Source organism: Python bivittatus, unplaced genomic scaffold (genome assembly GCF_059951505.1).
Source record: "Python bivittatus isolate LINGU-HERP-01145 unplaced genomic scaffold, Pbiv_v1 ctg000020_np1212, whole genome shotgun sequence".
Taxonomy (NCBI): domain Eukaryota; kingdom Metazoa; phylum Chordata; class Lepidosauria; order Squamata; family Pythonidae; genus Python; species Python bivittatus.
In genome coordinates this window covers 111720878-111742162 of record NW_028277030.1, presented here as the reverse complement: position 1 = coordinate 111742162, position 21285 = coordinate 111720878, and the positions used below count along the sequence as shown (strand labels likewise).

The 21285-nt window shown below is 38.9% G+C and overlaps 1 protein-coding gene across 1 annotated transcript in view; it reads right to left on the bottom strand.

The window, feature by feature from the left end:
* Positions 1-830: 830 nt before the first annotated feature.
* USH2A (usherin) overlaps positions 831-21285 on the bottom strand; it is a 484310-nt gene continuing 463855 nt past the window's right edge. Inside the window, 8 exon segments of the mRNA XM_088132494.1 lie at positions 831-1031; positions 1968-2192; positions 7889-8133; positions 9639-9722; positions 13638-13814; positions 17010-17227; positions 18502-18740; positions 19900-20109. Of these exon segments, the coding sequence (XP_087988620.1) occupies positions 942-1031; positions 1968-2192; positions 7889-8133; positions 9639-9722; positions 13638-13814; positions 17010-17227; positions 18502-18740; positions 19900-20109 (1488 nt within the window). The 3' untranslated portion in view covers positions 831-941.

Genomic DNA, 21285 nt, shown 5'->3' with positions numbered 1-21285 from the left:
ATATGATAGCATTTCTCACTGGATCATGTAAGTATCAGAATAGCAGAACAATGATGAGTATCTGCTACAGCCAACGGACAAACCTATTCAGTTAACTATCCACTCACACAAAGTTGGTGCATTTTGAAGCCTGTTGATATAGCATTCTTTTCATAAAGTAGTTCTAATAGAAGACATAGGCTGCAATTCTATACATAAACATCTGGGAGCAAAGCCCACTGAATGCAGTGAGACTTAACTGCTGGAGGCAGATAAAATATGCATTTAAACAGTATTGTCATAAAATGTGTAGATCAGTTCTATTGCATTATATTCCCATGCAAGTATATTTTAATACTTAAGCATGAAAAAGAGAGTACAGCTATACATTTACATTTTGGTTACTTTCCCCCCTATCTATAACTAATAAATGATCTGAAAGATTTCAGTGTATGGCTGAAGAAACTAACTGAAGCATAAAATTATAATAAAGTATAGGTGGGTTAACTGTGCATTTCTTCCATGTACTTATTGTAATGGAGTTCTAAGACCCTTTAACAAGATTTTTGGTGATCTGATTCTGATCAGCTAAAGGTTTTTAATGACTAATTTTTGAGAAGAGCTCAATATTGTTCCCTAAGTTCTTGTGTGTATGACTACTTTTTAACCATTTTATCCAGTCCCTGCAATGAGCTGAATAAACCATATTTATTTGCCAAAAATGCATTTTAAAAACTTTTTAACATGTATCTCTCATATAAATTGCTCTAGACAATGCGTTACTAGAAAAGAAGCTGCCAAGTTTTGATAAAAAGAAAATAGTTTTCACATACCTACAGTGCAAGACATAATTTATAAATACTAGGAAAGTTTTAGTAGTGACTAGAAAGAGCAAATATTCAAGGCTTGAATTAATGCCTTCCATATTATCTTGCTATGCTGTGACAACAGTACTAAATAACTTACAAGTGTGTATCAGTAAATGTTGTATGTTCTTTGGTGACGGTACTGAAGCTTTTGATAGCGCTCACAAGATCTTCATCATCCGTACACTAAAAAAAATGATTTCAAGAAGATAAGCAAAAGAGTTACAAAATAAAGACAATTTTAGATCTCATACAGGCTATTTTTAACATCAACTGTTAAAAGTTTTTATTGTTGGATAATCTTTTAATTAAGTAAAAGAGATCACCCTGACCCACTGAAATTCACAAGATCATCTTTGCACCTCCTCTAAATATAAAACATTTCAAAAGTATTCAAAGAATGAATGCACCCATGAACTCTTAAAAGCATTAGTTTAAGAACTATAAAATCAAGGATGTTAATTAAATTTGCCTTTCCCAAATTTGTGCTCTTCCCCTGTGGGTCTCTACTTGGGATTTTAAATTTCAACACCGCTGGCTGAAAAAAACTACCCTAGAGGACGGGATAATATATATCACAAGCAAGGTTGTGGGCAAGGACCCAAAGCCCTATGCATTTTGCAGATAGGTAGAGTTAAAATTAAAGGCACTTACCATACATGCTACCTAATTTATATATAGTATTAGGATAACATTACTTTACTCTCAGGAACATTTTATCTTATTGATTTATTTAAAAGATTTGTATAGACGCCCATCTTAGAGTGCAACTCCAACATGCATTGCTAAATGTATACAGCCTGCATATTTTATACCTAGGAGAAGAGGCTTTTTTTTTTTTCTTCATAGAAGAGATTGATTCTCTTAAGTCATATTATGGGCTGCAACTTGCACTGTTTCTGGTCACTGATCGTGCTTGCTTGCCTTCAGGTAGTGAAGTTCAGAAGATCTGGAAAGCACTGGGCTACTTCAAGAGCATTCATACAATTCATATTAATACCATGAAGGCCATTGGTGTTGCTCACCTTTTGGTTACTCAACGATCAACATTTTTACAAAGATTCTGTAATTATGGCACATCAGTAGGTGAAGCTAATCAGTTGTCCCAGTAAATGGACTTACCAAACTACTGTCATGGCCATGAATAATGGCATCCCAAACAGTATCTTCTGTTGAGGACTTTTTCTCAGATACTTCAATGAGCTGACTGACACTTCGATGGAGGGAATCTTGGGAAAAGCTATCCTCTATCTGGCTTTGGCTTGGTACCTGACGGACAGAAATGTTTCTACTGCTGTGCGTACTCGGAGGGGATGCTGGTCCTGGAATTTTTGTATCTGCCAGTCCCTAGGGATAGAAGCAAGCAAACATTTGTTTTCTCATTTTATGAAGCAAGGTATCCTCAAACCGTACCTTCCACTAAGAACTCTTCCTTATGGTAGATTATCCTTAACTGACAACAGGGTATAAGTAGGCCATCTTCCAGCAGAGTTTACAAATATGATTATGTCCATTAATTCTCCCTTCAGCTATTGTTCCCCAAGGGAATGAGAGTCTTCTGCAATGCAGTTTCACAAGTTTGTCTTCAGCTTGCAAGACATGCGTATCACCAGCACAGTTGCCAATTTAGTCTAAGGAACCCCTCTCGGCCTGCAATGCTGGCAAGTTTAGCAGGGCTATCAGTTCACAGATTACCAATGAAGGTATCATTCTCGTTATTAACAGCTGGGTCTCTGCTTTCATGATTTGGACACACAGCAGTTTTCCTGACCTGACCAATTGATGAACACATGCAGATACAGCAAGCATACAAACTCAAGTGGTAGAGAAGTAATGCCAATTTATCACATGAAGCCACTTTTACTCAGAGAACAATGTATGAGACAGTTTCTACATTTTTTGAGTTGCAAACATTCCATTACCATACCAGGTAGCTCATCAGTGCAGGAGATTGGGGGAAATTAGGTTTGTTAGTTGGCAGGAGTTGCATATACTGTATCTATTACTGTATTTCAGTTACACACATGCTTGAATGGGAGAGAGATGCAGCAGAATATTCTAAAGTCAAAATCCTAGCTTCAGGTGCCTCTGAGAGACAAAACTTGAGGATACTTTGTATAGAGTTAATAAATAAATGCTGAGTGCAATTGCTAGTTGTTCAACATTTACAAAACCCTTCTCTATTCCAATTGCAGCATAGGCTGTTTTTGAGACGGCCCTTGATTTCATGGATAGTATTATCAATTAAAAAGACCCTCAGCTAAACAAGGGTAACAAAGAATTCTGTTAGATATTTTAATATATTGCCAGTTGCTGTATGCTATTCTAGATTGAATATACCAAAGATCTGATCAAGAATTAGATATTCATAGCTTTGCTGATGGCTTTATGCTGGTTTAGGTATGGGAACATGCTTTGTTTAGTGAAGCATGCCCTGCTGTGTTGCCTGGTAGTTGCAATCTCATTACAATATAACAAGGATTGTAATATTGTGATTGCATCCACAGCAACCATTTTTATAATGCCACCAAGGTAGCTTGGTTAGAAGTGAACTGGGATGAAACATTGATTGTTCTGGACGAAACTCAAATGCACCAATCCATGTGTCTTCAAGTGGGTGCCCTCCATATATGGACTTCTAGCTCTCATAACTGCTGGCTAATGTTACGTCCAACATACCTGGATGGCACCAGACTGGGGAAGGTTGCGCTATTGACACTATCAATATATCAGTATCAACTTCTACAGCTTCTTTAATGCAACTTTGTACTGTTCTGTTTCTATATTTCTTTTGTTTGGGGGTGAAGTTTCTACTTAAACTTACATTTTTGTAAACCTTTCTCTCAATATGCACAGATATTATGTTTTTTTATTTTATATTTTGCAAAGCATTTTCCTCCCATGTTTTTAGATATATGATTTTTACATGCAATTTGATCTACTTTACTTTTTCTTAAATTAGAAAATTGCATCTCAGGATTCAGAGAAGGAGAGTTGGGTTTTGGCTTTCTTACTGGGTTAAGAACTGTGAATTAGGTCTGTTTCTATTACAGCATGACCCAAACACATTTCTTACCCAGTTCTTGTCATTTGACCTTTATAATCATGCAATGGCAAGAGGTAATCTGGATAAAGAAGGTTGTGAGTTAAACTGCTACTAAATTGTGTTCTCTTCGCTTCAGCTCTGATATATAGCTACTAAGTTGATGTTCCCTGGCTGCCTAATGTGACTTGGCTTGTAGTTTGAGAGTCACATCATCAAACATGGCACATCAGTTTAATTTTCAATGTTCAAAAGCCAAGCAATCTTGCTTACATTGTTCATTTACTACAGAATATAAAACCAAAGATTCTCCATTTACTTAGCTGCCGCCCCTCCCCTGGCCAAAATTATACTCATAATCAAATCAACTGAGTTTCAGGTCCTAAATGCCACCCAGCAACAAATCAAGCCCCACACAAAGAAATTTCATGCCAACAATTCAGATTACAAATGTTTGCAGACTTGCTGCATCCAATACAGTTCACTACCTCCAAGTGCATGGTGTAGCTTTTGAGAGTGATGCTACCGGAGGACTCGGATGTATCGGCAATCCTCTCAAACTGAGATTAAAAAGGGAAGAAAAGTGTTATTTTTTTTATTAATTCAGGTGCTAAAACAAATTTTCCCTTGTAGGTTAGGCATCAACAAATGCTTGTACTGAGTAATCCAGAAGGTCAGTGAGAAGGAGGGTCGTAATATTCCAATATCTTCACATAAACTGATTCTGATCTGCAGTGGCTTACTGGCCCATTATACAGAGTCTCCTCCCCACCCACCCACCTCCCCCACAAAAAAGAAAGGAAAGGAAAGCTGTTAACAGTAAAGGCTTATGGTGACTGAAAGCCAATTTGTTGTTTTCACAGACAAATTTCCCTAGCATTTGTATGGGACTGCAGTGGTCGAGTGTTCCAAATTCAACGCAGTAATTGAGTTAGATGTAAAAGCGGCACTGACAATTATCAGCACTGTATGCTGTGTGACCTTGAAAAGGATAATAAAACAGAGCTACTCCTTCAATCTAATGTGCGGTGGGGGGGGGGGGGGCACACAGAGAGAGAGAGAGAGAGAGAGAGAGAGAGACTTCCTGGCAGTTAGAAAGGTATCTTTCTCAAATGTTTATGCAGACATATGCATTGCAAAGGCTTACCTTATCTGAGCTCGGTGATACTTGTGAAGATGAGATAACAGGGACTTGTAAAGAAGTAGCAATAGGAGACTGGTATTGTGGATTATCAGGGAAAGAGGGAATCTGCATTTTTGAAATATCATAGGTATAGGAAATAAAGGGAGGAAAGTGAAGGCAGATAGAGAAAGTGTGCAGTTAGAAGGCAGAACAAGAACAGTACTTCAGATCTTTCAAAGTAGAAGGCAAAACCACCACCACCACCACAACAGAAAGGCTGGGGAATGAGAAAGCCTGGGGAGATGAGAAAGTTATATTTTTAAATATAAACGTTTCCCAGTTGTTGATGGCCTTAGCACAGAAATTAGGTGGTGCATTTTGCTGAAAGAATATAGAAAATGTTGACAAGTAGGTTGGCTTAGATGCACATCTACAAATGTGTATGTGTGGAAATACTGGAGCGGCTAAGTTTTGGGGGAAAATGTAGCTGGAAGGGAGTACCAGAGGACAGATGCAATAGAAGCAGGCATCTTGCACAAACACAATCCAATCTCTTCTAATAGAGGTAGTTCACAACTTATGACCATTCATTTAGCGACCATTCAAAGTTACAATAGCGCTGAAAAAAGTGAGTTATGACTGGTCCTAGCACTTACAACCATCGCAGCCTCCCCATGGTCACATGATCACAATTAGGGCACTTGGCAACTGGCATGTATTTATGACAGTTGCAGCATCCTGGGGTCACGTGATTGGCATTTGTGACCTTCCCAGCCGGTTTCCAACAAGCAAAATCAATGGGGAAACATGATTTACTTAACAACTACCACAAAAAATGTCATAAAATCGGGTGCAGTCACATGATGCCTCACTTAACAACCACACTGCTTAATGATTAATTTTCTGGTCCCTGTTGAAGTTGTAAGTTGAGGACTACCTGTATGGCCAACACATACTGCTTACAAAGGCATACATCTCTACACCCAGTGTAAAATGGAGTTTTATGCTTATGGTGCCATTACTGTCGGATAGTATTTTGATGCTGGCCTTTTTAAATTTAGAGGAAGATAGCATAAGGCCTGGGATTAAAACCATACGTGTTAGAGACAACCTTCTGATTCTATCCTTTCCCTGTAATATACCCCAGCAATAGTCAAACATCAGGGCTGCCGAAGTTTCTGCTTTTTGCTTGGTTGAAGTTGTTAAAGCATTGCCAGTCCAGCACAAAAAGATTTTAAAAACTGTGTTTAGCTGCTATAGTTTTAAGGTTCCCATAATCAATAATTATGCATGGGGAACTGAAATTCTAAATTACAAATAACCTGCTCTTCTTATTATTATGCCCCCAAAGGCCCGTGGTTTCTTCTTCTTCTTCATCATCATCATCATCATTATCATCATCCAAAGCAGCTTCCAGTTTCTTAAGGGCTGTATGTATTGTATTTTTAATAGTGGTTGTACTTTTAATTCAGTTTTAATTGTCTTGTTAGTAGCCTTGAGTGCTTTTTATGCAGAAAAGAGAGATAAAAGTATTTAGATTAATAAACAAAGCATCCAAGTTACTTCCTAAATTGTGTATTAATTTTTCCATCTCTTGAAGAGTTCTTCAGACCCACACTTTGAGAAATGAGCCAGGATTGTACCCATAACTCTTGTCCTGTGACTGCCAGTACATACACTTATCACCTGTTGAGCAAGTCAGAACATACATTTCTGAGGAAGAGCTTGTACAGAAGATGTACAAGCTCTTCCACAGGAGAGGACACCTTGATTGTTTATATGGATGAACTCTCTTGCCTAAAACCCTGATTTTCTTGAATTCCCTTGTTGGCTGTCATCCTTGATAGCAGGACTAGAGGACCTGAGATGTGGCAGGAAAAACAGGCTCTGGCTTAGGAATCCCTCTTTTCACTGGACATCTTATAGTTCTGTATGAAGATCTTCTTTATGTATCACTTGTGACTTTTCACATACTTTACCTTTCAAAAACAAACTCTACAACCTCTGGTGCTGCCGCTACCTTATTTCATTTATATGTGACAAGTCATCAAGTTAATGAGCAAAGAAGCTTGTTTTCAAAGCTCAGTTTTCTTTTAGAAACCCCAATAAAATTGGCCAGAGAAGTACTAAACCAGCCTTTAAGACTGCATCTGAGTCACCAAATATTCTGAAAGCAGCAGGTTCAGGCTGCTTAGGGCTATTCTTGGAATGCCAATATTTCCCTTTAAGACACCCATTTAGGCCCCAAACTCAGAAATGCTTGAGGAGTGGCCATAACTGACTACTGATAGGGTCCTAGGTGTTTAAATGAAAATGGCCGACTTGCTAAACTCCTTACAAAGTTTTTGATATAGGCACAAGCCGTGAAAATGAAACGTTTACCTGCACGCTGCATTTCCTCGCCTCATGTTTTAAGGGAAACACATAACCAAGTTGTGCCTGCTGGTGCATTATGGCAAGAGAGAGGGCAACACAGACAGGCTATTTTGGGCTGTATATGCTTTAAGCATGTGTTTAACCTGCTCAGCTGCTGGAATAAAGGGACTTAATAGAGGTTTAACGTGGACAGCCTTTTTCTTTCTTTGGTAAATAAAACACATTTTCTCTGCTTTGCTGTGGAAGTGATATGAGGGAAACGATTCTACAATCATAACGGGCTCTAAGAGCCACTGCTATACTAGGAGCCATAATCTGCCCTCGGCTGTTGTCTTTCAAAGGGTATTTTCAGTGTCTTTCAAATATTGTCTTTGGTATTTGTTTATATGGTGTCTATGGGAATATCCATGTAGGCCTACAGGTCCCATCCTCCCCCCACCTCCAGGACAGGGCACCTCTTCACAGGAAGTCTTTTTGCAAAACATACTCAGAGCACCATACCATGTGTGTTTCTCCTTGTGAACAGACATTCATTGGTGACATTCGCTTTTGAACTGAGACTAAAGGAGGCCTTTCCCGTGCACACAGCTGCTTGTTTATTTTCCTCTGTAGAATTAGAGACAGGAAAATTGCCAGGAGGATCAAGGCAAGGATTGCCATTAGTACCACAAACCACAGCTCTGTGTAGAACATTCCTTGCTTTGGGTTGCCTTTGTTATTTTCTCCTGGAGTTGTCAAGATGGGACCTATGAAATCCAGAAAAACAGTTGGTGTCAGGCAGGGGATGGACAGGGAAGAGAGAGAGGGGGGAGGAGGAGGAGAGAAGAAAAGGTGTTATTTCAGAAAGAAAACATGTGATTCAGTTGTTCTCTGTCAATTTTGTAACATGTTGGTGGTACTTCATCCCACCCTGCTCATTTTCAAGGTACTGCAGTGCTTAAATATGGGAGTAGTCAGGGATGTAAGCCACCTTTCACCATGGAGACTCTATTTTAAGTATCAGCATGGCTGCTTTCAGTGGGAATCAGCTCTAAATTGGGAAGAAGAGGCAGGCAGTGTGTGTTGAAACTAAGGCAGATGCATCAGAGTAATCTTGAACAGCTGAAATTAGGTGGTGAGTTTAGGCTTTTAGGTCTAGGCATGTTGCGAAAAGCTTTCCTGCGCTTGTGCCAAAGAAATCCGACTGACAATGCCTATCACAGTTCTTGTGATGGTATTAAAAAAAAATTAAACAGGGATGTCTGGGATTGAATAAATGGGGTAAGATTTACAAAGGATTTCATTGTTGTTGTTTTACCAGCAAATAATATGTACAGTATTTGCAAACATATCTGGATAAATGTCAGACAATTTGATCATGCAAGCCTAAAGCAATATATTGTGAATTTTTGAAGGAATATATGTATCAGTGAAATAATAGCATGGAAGCATGCCAAGGCAGTAAACCAACTATGCTACTCACTCACCAAATGAATGAATAAATGAATGCTAATCTGTCATTTTCCCTTTTCATTAATTGCCTCTTCTATTGTTTTCAGCTTAAGGTAATGTCTTGGCTGTGTGCACATTTCATTCTTGCAGACAAGACAGCAACAATGTTAACACATAAACATTTTTGTATTATAAATAAGAGCTACCCAGAAGCTTGAACAGGAATGTATGAAAAAGAGTTTAACACCTTCTCACTCCCTCTGTCATGGCCAAGACAAGCTACTTCTTCAAAGTTTGCTATTTGCATTCAAATGGAGATTTCCCTTCAAATGCAAATAGCAGCCTTAGACTGGTGATTTTTGTCAGGCTGAGGCACAACATTAAACTTCCTCTCCCTGCCCACCCATCCCACCATCCTGAGACTTCTGGACAGCTGTTATTTCTACAAAAAATAATGTGCACATTTATTTGTATGGACCCAATTAACATCATGTTGAGTTTGATTTATGTACAGGAAGTATTCAGGATATCAGTACAATACAATTAAGACTAGAGAGAACCAGTTAGTATAAGGGGATACACTTGAGGTATTTGTGGAGAATAGGTCTTGATTCATCTTTTTGTGATCCTATGCCTGATAAAAAGACCTGTATTATACAAGAGCCCAAGCACTAAACACGTTTGCATATCTTACAGTGCATAGATGCAATTAAGAGGATAAAACAGTTCTCTTTCTATAGACTAAGTGCTTCGTAGTTATAGCTAATAATGATAACACCACTTCCAGATACAGCGATGAGCAATTTTTTAAAGTAGTTACCGAATCCAATAGCAGCGTTGTATTTGATTACTGGTGTTACAGCACTCCCTTCATCAGTGATGCAAGTCACCTGAAATAAATAAGCTGAAAAGAAATGAGGAATTAAAAATATGAGCATCATATGCGCCTCTCATATTATCATTTCATTTGCATCTCTAGATAGAAGCAATTCTGTCCTTTCTGTCTCAGAAGGCATAAGATGCATTGATATTCTCCCTCCAGGCTTGGAAAGCTTGCAAATGATCACACTACTCTTTTGGGGTTGCAAAAGTCCAGATACCCACAAGATGGCAGCAAAGCGTTTTCTCTGTCTCTTGGCTGCCATTGAGTTTTCACTTTGATTTTTGTCGCCCAGAACTGGAAGCAAGCTGGAAGTTATCCTAAAACCTGTAGCCCTCAAGTATGCCACCAAATGCCAGTGCACTGTATTTATATTTGATAGGTCATTTAAATAGATCCCCACATGTAAGGGGAGGAAGTAACAACCAGCAATGAATATTGCTTCTTCTAATTGCTATCCCCATGCTACAGCTAGCAAAACCTGAGAACCATTGAAGCTCCTTGATCTTTAACATTTTTTCTGATTTTATCAGTACCTTAACAATCGACACACATGTGGGAGGAGATCCTCAGAATCTGTTCCTGGCTGTCCTTTTATTACACTAGTATTTCAGCAAATTGTCTGATTTTTTTTTTTTTCATTTAGTTTTCTCTCTTACAAAGTGCACAAGCTCAAAAGCTAGATGTAGGTATCCAAGAATATTAAAAATAATGGCTAGTATATAGTTGGCCAAAGGCTGTTAGGTGAGGTGCAGAGGAAAGAAAGTTCCATTTCTGCTGCTGTGATGGAATGTATCTATGAGGGGGAGAGTGATGTGGGAGATCAAGGCTATTGGGAAGGAGGGGGTGCACTCCAGGAGGGAGGAGGAGGCGGCAAGAGGCAGCATAGTCCTCAGGAGGAGCGAGGGAAGCGAAAGAGGTTCAGGATAGCCACTCCCTAGAATCTCACAGGGTACAGTGGTACCTCGGGTCACGAACTTAATTCGTTCCGCGACTCTGGTCGCGACCCAAATTGGTCGCGACCCAAATCAAATTTTCCCATAAGGTTCAATGTAAATACAGTTAATCCGTTCTGACCCCTATGAATTTGGTCACCAACCGAATTTGGTCACGACCCGAATCAAATTTTCCCATAAGGTTCAATGTAAATACGGTTAATCGGTTCTGAACCATATGTATTTTTTTTTAAAACCACAAAAATATGACACAAAGTACAGTACAGTACAGTATGAAGAGAGAGAACACTAACCTTGCTTGAGGTGTGGAGGACAGGAAGGTGGGTGGGGAGGCGGTTATTGTTTGGAGGGAGAGTCCCCCTCCCTACAGGAAGCCATGACCACATGTGTCAGCAGGGAAAATGGCCGCGGATCCTGTTCGTCACCTGATGCGGAGTTCGCGAACGGAAGCAAAATTTTGCGAATGGTGCTGTTCATGACCCGAATTGGTCGTGAACAGAAGCGTTTGTGACCTGAGGTACCACTGTATATCCACTAGTTGCTGTAGTATAGATTTAGTTTGGCAAGATTCTGTCTATAAGGTGTAAGCAAATAAAGGAACTGGACTGGAGTGTTTCATCATTGTTCTTGAGCTGGGCCTGATAGCTGCAGATATCATAGTGCTGACCAAGAGAGTTTACATGAGCTCTATGATAATCTCCTTCTTTGCCACCAATGGAGAAATGAGCTGTACACTTGACTTTCTGATGGACAACCAACCGAGTCTCTCAGGTTATTCCAATGAAAAATGTTTAGTTTGAACACCAGCCCAAATGAGTAGCTTAAAAAAGCACAGCATTCCTATAAATCTGACTTGTCATTGTGCTTCATAAGCTTGTAAGCTATTTAAACATACATGTTATTCACCTGTGAAAGAGATATACATCCAGGTATTCAACATCTGGAATGGATCACAGGGCATTATCCCCCCCCCCTTTTTTTTTTTTTTTACAAAAAGACAATTCTGCAGTAGTAATCCTGGATTATCTAGCTCCATTTCAGTCTAGACTTCAGTCAACTTCTGAGGCAGAATTGGCTATAGTTACTTTGATGGATGATCTTTATCAGGAGAGAAACAGAGACAGTATAATCTTGCTATACTTAATGGATTTCTCAACAGTTTTTCAAGCCACCGATCATCATCATCATCTTAGTTATCATGTTACCTCCATGGATTGGAGGGAGTTCTAGACTTTATTATGTAGTGATCCTGCTCCTATTTGTGGAAGAGATTGCACTGGGAGATTGTAGTGCTATCTTGGCTCATAGACTATTTAACAAGCATGTGGACTGAGTTCAAATCAGTTTAGAAAATCAAAGTGATACTTTCATTTGTCAAATTGGTTTAAGTCAAGTCAATTTTCTATTGAAAACACTAGATTTGATCTAACATTTGTTTCAGAGATTTTACCGAATTGGCTTCAAAAAAAAATCTCTGAATCAAAGCTTCTATTTAATCCACATGAAGCCATTTGTGTGACCATTAGGAGATTTGGAATGAAGTCTTATCCAGGTTTATTAGTCTATGATATCAGAACCAGGAGAGTCTATATGTAACCCAAACCAATGGAGAATGACTGGATGATGAAGAATTAGTTGGAAATGAATTGAGATAAGATAGCAGCAGTGTGGTTCCTAAATCCAGGACCTAGGAGAGCTGCCTGCACATTCCCTGAAAGGAGTGTTCCTGGATCCATCTTCTCTTAAGGCCCAAGCAATCTCTGTGACTAGGAGCATCTATTAACACCTGTGGCTGCTAGGTCAGCTGGGCCCTTTCACACACTTATTCCTAGATAGTGATAGTTTGATTCTTGCATTGGCAACTTCAGGATGGAATTATTGTCAACTGCTATAAGCAGGACTGCTCTTGTGATTGGCCTGAAAGCTACAAATAGCATGGAATGGAACAACTAATATACAGCTTGGAGTGCCTTTTGATTGACTGATTATGTGCCATCAAGTTGGTGTTGACTCTTAGTGACCACATAGATTTTCTCAAAGATTATCTGTCCTTAATCTGGCCTTTCAGATCTTTCAGTGGTGCATTCATTGCCACTGTAACTAGGTTCATTCACCTTGCTACTGGCCATCCTCTTCTTTTTCCATCTATTTTTACCAGCATTTGGAGTGCCTTACCATACCTTCATTACAGTTATGACAGTTAGCTACTAAACTGGATTCAGTGTTTTAATGTTAGCAGACAAAACCCTGAACAGTTACCTAAACCAATTTTCAGTTGTAATAACCTCACAAATATATACATGATCTTTAGAAAAGGTCAGACATTCCATGCTGCATTTTGTTGTTCTGTGATGATGCAGACAGAGGCGTACCTTTTCTGTGGTGGCAGTTGTCCTATGGAATGAACTCCTCTTTATGGTATGTCAGGTCTATGTGTTTAAGGCATCCCTTATACTAGCATTCTCCAGCCATTAATTTCCTCTAAAATTCCATTTGTTTGTACATGAGCTCAAGATAGTGAACACAGTGCTTCTTCCTCCTATTTTTCCTTACAGTAACAACCCTGTGAGGTAGGTTGGGCTGAGAAGTCACCCACAAAGTGCACTTCCATGGTTGAGGATGGACTAGAACCTGGATCTCCCCACTTGCAGACCAACAACTTAACATCGTTTTCCTTAAGGTTTGGTTGGCACCAATGTTGATGCCATGTTGGACATTGCCTGCTAGCCTGTGACTGTGGAACTCAAAACAAAACAACCAGCTACATCCCTTATCAAAGGGCTAATGGAGCTATGTATAAAGATATGGGGGAACATTTTTTGGTTTTATTATGAAATTGGTTGCAAGCTACCTTAAGGATCATCTAATCAAGTTTTGGAGGAGTAAGTAATTTAAATAAAGTAACAAGTTATAAAACTCTGTGCACATAAGATATATTGTCCTAAAAAAGAAAGATTAAAGAACTCTGAACATTCAAGCCTACTTTTGTCAGATGTCCTTGGTAAATACAGTCTGGTGTCAAAGCCACTGTAGATGTGTTGCCCTCCTTCCATTAGCACATATTCCTTCAGAAGTCCATTCAGTAGGAAAGTGTGACTCCAATCCAGGAAGATGGTGGATAAATTTCCAATTATGATAAATGGAGATTTGTACTGAGGAACTGGCAAGAAAAAAGAGAAGTTTATTTATAAAATTTTTTAAAAGCCTCTAGCTTTAAAAGATTAAATATAAGCACTGGAGCTATTTTCTGACTTAGTTATAGAAAGGCAAAAGTTTCTGGGAATAATTAATTTGTCTATGTGGGGGTGCTGCAATTGAAGAACAGGACAGATTTACCAAGCATCAAGCATTTTAAATACTCTACTTCATATGCTTGCACTTAGCAATTCTTACCTTTTTTTATTATCAGAAAGACAATTCTTTCTTGCAATACAACCTTACCTGAAATTACAAGCTTCCTTGCTTTCGGTGGGACTGTTTGGTTATTACTTAATATCTATTAATTAATCAATAAAACACCAATTGGACATTTACATTTTAGAGGGGACTCCAGTATTAATTATAAGAAGAAAGCTATCCAAATCATCAGCTACTGTACTACCTAAGTTTTTAAACATCATTTTTGTTCAGTTACTAGTTGCAGGCAATGGATGCTTATGGATTAAAATAAAAATGAGTCCAATGAAATGGATCCAATGAAATAAACAAAATTCATGGATGTCCCCATTCCATACTGCTTCATGTCTTTTTTGGGAGATGATGACAGAGATAGAGAAGAAGCTGAGTAATGCTGTTAAAAAAGATTGTATTATCAAACTAGACTAAAACAACAACAACAACCAAAACCAAAACCAAAACCAATTCCCCCCCCCCAAAAAAAACCCCACTGTTTGTTCTATAACACAAGGAGTTTTGGTTCTGATTTCTTAATCCCAGGAACTATTTCTACTTTTACTTTATGTTGCTTTATCTTCCTCCCTATCCATTTCTACTTTATTTACTAACCTATCGTTTATTCCAGTGTTTCTCAACCTTGGCAATTTTAAGGTATGTGGATTTCAATTCCCAGAATTCTGGGAATTGCCAAGCATAAGAAACTCTGGTTTATCTACTTCTACTCCATGGTTGTGGTTGTTGTCGTTGGTCTTCTGGAACTCTTCAACTCCCCCACCTGCCCTTCCCACCCACAGTCCCTCCTGTGGTCCCGGGAATCTGGGTTGTCTTCTACTGCTTCCCTGCTTCTTGAAGTCTGCAGGTGCTGTTCAGTTGTTGAGCTTCCCTGACATTTGGTGGCTGTTCCTCAGTGGCTTCACTCAGGACTTCCTCCTGTAAAATTCTCTGCCTTGCCAGCTTCTGGCCTCTGGAGGTTTGCTTTCCACCTTCCATTACAGTACTGTGTTTCAGGGTTGCTGGATTCTGTTACAGCACCACAGACATGATTGTGGCTGTAGGCGTGACTGCACCTTCTAGTTGCTCTCGCTGAGCTGGCATTGCTTGTCAGCTGTTCTCATCTGGAACTGCTGTTGCTTCAGCTGCAGGGCATTCAGCTCTTTATGGCTCCTTCCTTCCTTCCTTCCTTCCTTCCTTCCTTCCTTCCTTCCTTCCTTCCTTCCTTCCTTCCTTCCTTCCTTCCTTCCTTCCTTTCCTTTTTCCACCACTACCACACTTCATCTTCAGTCAAGCCCTATTTTTAAAGAGCCAGCACCCCAAATAAGGCATGGGTAGAGGAAGGAGAGCAAGCCATTTCTTTGCTGTGTGTCCTTTCTCTCACATCCCCCCCCTCATTTTCCCCCAAATCATTGGAATTTCTAACAAACAACCCTTGATAAGGGTTGAATTGAATCTGAATGGAATCTGAAAAGGGTTGAGCTTTGACTACAATTGCAATAACTGGGAATATTCCATAAATGTGACAGGAAAGTAAAATAGTTAACTTCAATAGTAATAAATATATATTTGTTTATAGTGAACCAATATTTAAGAAACTTCATCCATGATAGTGAAATTCTTTCTGCTCTCGTCAAATTTTCTATACTTCTTAGAAAGTACATTTTTCTACATTTTTTAGAATGCTTTCCTCTCAAAGCATTTATTCAAAGGTAAAAAGGCTCACAATAATCCAGTATGATACATTGTACCAATCAATCAATCGCCTAATTTGTTTATTTAATTAATTTTTAAAGATTTTTTTTTATCCTGCCTTTCTTATTTTTATAAATAACTGAAGGCGATGAACATACCTACTCCTCCCTCCTCTATTTTCCCCACAACAACAAACCTGTGAGGTGAGTTGGGCTGAGAGAGCATGACTGGCCCAAAGTCACCCAGCCGGATTTCATGCCTAAGGCGGGACTTGAACTCACAGTACTCTGGTTTCTAGCCTGGTGCCTTAACCACTAGACCAAACTAGTGTTTTTTTCTACCAAAATTCAAAAATCAAAAATCTAATTCATCATTGCACAATCAAAAAGCTAATCTTTAGCATGTAATAGGAAAATAAGGTGACAGAAATTTCTCATGAGTTTGTGCTAAACAAAGAAGAAAATGTATCAAGTAGTGACCTTGGTTTTTTAGATGATGATGATGATGATAATGTTTTGAACCAATCAAAGAAATTGGAAAAAAAAAAAGAACGACCTAAGCTCCTAGCAACAAAACTTTTAATTATTATTCTAAGAGACTTTTATTGGATGAAGTTCAATGCTGAATCAGATTATAGGAGACTGGCTAGAGAGAAACTCAGGTGGGTAATATAGTCCTGTTTCAACTGCTTTTGTTTAATTTTATTTCTAACTGTGGGAAAATATGCTTCAGCAATAGTGAAGAAAGCTAATATGAAACTACCACATTGGATCCCTTGGCTTCACTTCTTCCTGATAGTGTGTCTGCTACTTCCATGCCAGCTGAGGATAAGTGAAGACTTCTGCTTTCACAGCCCCTTAAGCTACCACAAAAGCTGCATAGTCTTGAAACCATGTAAGCAGCTAAACTTTTTGGTTTTTAATTTTTCAATTTCACATTTATACTCACGTTTAACTTTTGCAAAGAACAAACAAATCTGTTTACTATAAACTGCAGAACGTAGTAAGATTAATTGGGCATTTTCAGTCATCTGTCCATTTTAAAAAAGCAGACAGAAGTTAATAGCATTTTTGAAAACCCAGCTATCAAAAAGTCTTATTAGAAGGAAAAACTGATGAAGGTTTTTGATTGCTATGTAGGGCATCAGTTATGTAGCCTCTTATACTGTTCTAAGAATTATGCAGGCTCAGCCCTTACTGGCTATGACAAGAAACAGCACTCTGAAAAGTGATGGAAATCAAATGCATACTTATTTTTGTCTGTAGAAACTCACCCTCTTTTTCAGTAGTAACAGTGATCCATTCTGAAGTAGTGCTTCCAACTGAATTGTAGGACACCACTCTCAGTTTGTAGGTTGTATAAGGCTGAAGGTCACTCACACTGGAATGCTGGTTCTCTCCGCTGTATCTCACTTCAATAGGTCCAGGCTTGCAAACTCTTTCTATGGGCAGTAACCAGGGAAGGCAGGATGTGTACATGTGGAGTTCATACCTATAGGAAAAGAAGTCAGCATTAGTAAGCAACACATCATTTGGGTTCATGTATCGTATTCAGCTGTAATATGTTTGTTTCTGGCTTAGTTGATGAGTAATCCATTCACTGTGGTTTGTAAGCCACAGCTAATTATATACACACACACACACAGACACACACACACACAGAGAGAGAGAGAGAGAGAGACTATATGTGTGTGTGTGAGAGAGACAGAGAGACAGAGAGAGACACAGAGAGAACTCAGCTAATTGTAGCTTACTCAGCAAATCATAGTTAAGCAAACCATAAGTTATCACAATATATGAACCCAATCCCTTCTGGTAAATCTGAGTTTATCTTTCCCAATACCAAGCTGTTGGTTAAACTGAAAGATTGGCATCCAACTTAATTACTTTAGAATTCTATATATCCCATTCATTCTACTTATGTGCCTGTACCTGATTTTTTACAGGAAAATGGTATGTCATTATTTCAGTGGAGCACTGGAGTAATGTTTTCAATAATTAGGGATGAATAAAGACAATTCCCATTGCCTAGGTATCACAGTTGTATTTTCAGAATCCATATCAAATTGTTATTCATCATACTATATTTCAAAACTCTAGATATAAATACATTTTAGACACTTAGATTCTGCTTAATGTTTTTCCCCAAATTATGGATGTAAAAATAAGAGATCATTTAATTTGTATACTTTTAAGGCACTGGTTTTAATTCATAATTTGCCTTTGAAAATCCGTTTTACAATTATGATGTGATTGTCATGAAGGCAAGAATTTACTAAGCTGTATGCTCACTGATCAAGTTATATATAAATAGCAGCAAGCTACTGTTATTCTGCCATATAGCTATATATTGGAAAAATGATCCCAATTCAATAAACATGGCTATCTGTAAATAACCTGATGAAAGGCTGAAAACTAATTAGCTAGTTAGTGTTGGGTTCAGGAACTTAATCCAGTCATCCCCTTTCCTCACAGGGGATTCTCTTTTTGAACAAACTGATGTACACATTCTTTTTGTTGTACTGTCAAGATTAGCATATATATTATCAGGTTAGCTTTTGTACATCAAAACCTATTTCATAAAATATGTGAGTAAAGTGCTGAGAAGGGGTTACCCACACACACACCCTCTCTTGGTGAAGGAAGGGAGGGAGAGAAGGAAAGGCACAGAAATAAGAGAGAAGTGAGAGAGAGGATAGTGAGCATTACCAAAGCAATAGCTAGGTCCCCACCATAGATTTTAACTGATTAGATGTGAGCAGTTACCTTCTCACAATGCCATTGGGTTCCCGAGGAGCACCCCACAGAACAGAAGCATTCCTTGAGGTCAGGCTCCGTACATGGGGAGAAGGCTGCTGGGTGGGTGGAGCTGGCTGGGTGGTAACTTGTGCCATTGGTCCCTGGCTGCAGCAGTTGAAGCACGTGCAAGCCTCAACCCCAATAGAATAAGTGGTAAAAGGTTTAAGTCCATGGATTGTTTGCTGAGGGGTTGTTCCTTCTGAGAGCTGAAAAGGACAGAACAAGAGCAGGAATAGACACTGACATGCAAGGAGCCTATGAACTGTACAACGTTCAGCTGGATGAACTATTTGTTTGATTTTATTTATTTGTTTTTATTAATCAACCTGCCTTTATTTTTTACAACTCAAGGAGGTGTACTTGATGTTCCCTCTCCTATTTTCCCAACAACAGTAACAACCTTATGAAGTGGGCTGGGCTGAAAGAGGGTGACTGGTCCAAGTTCACCCAGCTGGCTTTACTGCCGAGCAGAAGATGAGAACTCACAGTCTCCTGAGTGCTAGTCCAGCACCCTAACCACAACACCAGGTGGCTGTCTATTTTTATTACTGAAGGATTCATGTCAGAATGTCTGTAAGCTCTTGGCAATTGCCTGCTTGCAGGGAACTCTGTGGAAAGGTAATTGGCAACTACAGCATCTGCACCAAAAGACTTGATGGTTTATATCATCCTAGATCAGCAGTACTGTAGAAGGACAAGCTGTGATTCTAAACAACAGACAATCCAGAAGTCCCTCTTTTACAACCGTGAGAAACCTCTCTGGCCATGCCTGGTGGAAATCGATAGCAGTTCCCTGCCATTTTGAAGATGACTAAGGAAAATTGTTACACAAGCCCTAAAATAGAGATTATCATGGTTGAAACAAAGAAAAGCTTTCAAGCCCCGCCCCAACCCTTTCTTGCCCACGTATGATATAGCCCACTCACTTGAAGGCTTCTACCCCCAAAAAGTGTTAATTACCACCAAAAAAGTAGAAGCTGAGCCAATCCTAGATAGTTTTACACCAAGAAAAGGCATGCAACTCCCTCAGAAGAAGCAGTGGCTACACCAGGCCCTGAGTATTAATACTCAAACTGATGGACATGGTTGGTAATCAATAGTACTTCCACTTTTTTCATCCCCAAAACTATGTGCTGATATTTTGACAAATCCTACAATCCTTCCTTCCCGCGGCCATCCTCTTTTTGGGGAAGGATTGATTTTACTTATTTTCTAGTTTCACATCAGTAACAAAGATCTAGATTGATACATGCAATGCCTTTATTCTATGCAGGCAGGAGGAATATTAAATACAATTCTGTAATACTAATAGTAACAACCACCACCACCAATTTCATCAACTCAAAGAGTTTGATTAATACTGACCACTTTCTCCCTTCCTTTGGTGTTATTGGAGAAGAACCTGTAAAGAGTGATTATTCCATTTGGCTTCAGAGGAGGATGGATGTTCACAACAGCAGAAGTAGAAGCTACTGTTTCAAACAAAGGGGCAGGAAGTCCCTGAGGAGGGGCTGGGCCTGTCTTACATTTTGTCCAGCTGCTAGCAGTTCGGCCGGCAGAATTAACTGACCAAATCTGAAAAACGTAACAGTTCAGAACAGTCATAAAACATCCTCAGGGGAAAAAATCCACATTATCATTTCTGTTTTTGTTTATTTAACTGTTGTTAAAATAAAAAAACAACAGGGAATGCTATGTCACTTTCAGAACAAACTGAATTTGGCAAATGCTTTTGTGGACTGCATCCACATTTGTCATATTTATTTATTTATTTGATTTATACCTCACTTTTCATCTCTGATGAGCTCTCAAGGTGGCTAGAATGAGAGAATTACCTTGCTTTGAAATGTAATTTCAGGTGGCAGCTGTGGCCAAGAGGGCTTTTCCACAGCTCCATCTGGTGCACCAGTTGCATCTCTTCCTGGATCAGGAGACCCTTCAGACAGTCACTCATTTCCTAATCACCTCACAGCTCAAGTATTGCAATGCACTGTCTATGGGACTGCCCTTGAAAACCACCCAGAAACTTCAGCTGGTCCAGAATACAGTGGTGCAGGCAGTGATAGGCAAGCCTCGGTCTTCCATGTAACACCTCCACTTCATGAGTTGCACTGAGTGCCAGTTTGCTGCTGGATGTGTTTCAAAGTGCTGTTAATCAGCTATGAAGCCTGACCTAGGACTGGTTATTTGAGGGACTTGTAAGCGCAGAAGCGGAAAGAAAACAAAATAAGTAATTAAGCTTTCATACATTTAAGCTACAAATGAATTTTCACAATTGGTACTTGTTTTTATTTTCTTCTAATCTCATAAACCACCACAAAGTAATTTTTGTAATAGACTACACACATATATTCCTGTAACTGAAGGTAATGCATTATGCTTTTGACAAAATGGACTTTGGCAATGATGGTTTCTACCATACTAATAAAAGTACTAATACTTACGTTATTTGATTATTTGTCATGTTTGTATGATTCAGAGAAACTTGTCTACATCCTTGAAAATGGACATGCTGTATTATCACAAACTGAAATGATTATCCTTGCTTCACTTAAAATGAAATCATACCTTAATTTTTCACATTTTAACAACAGGCACACAAGTAGGATACAATATTTTAAACCTAAAGTGTATATATATATTTATGTAGATAAGTAGGTAGTAAACAGAGTCAAGAGATGTTATTAAAGGTCAATTTCTGGATGAAAGACAAATGCTGGCTACTACATGCCTAATATGACTAGCTATCCC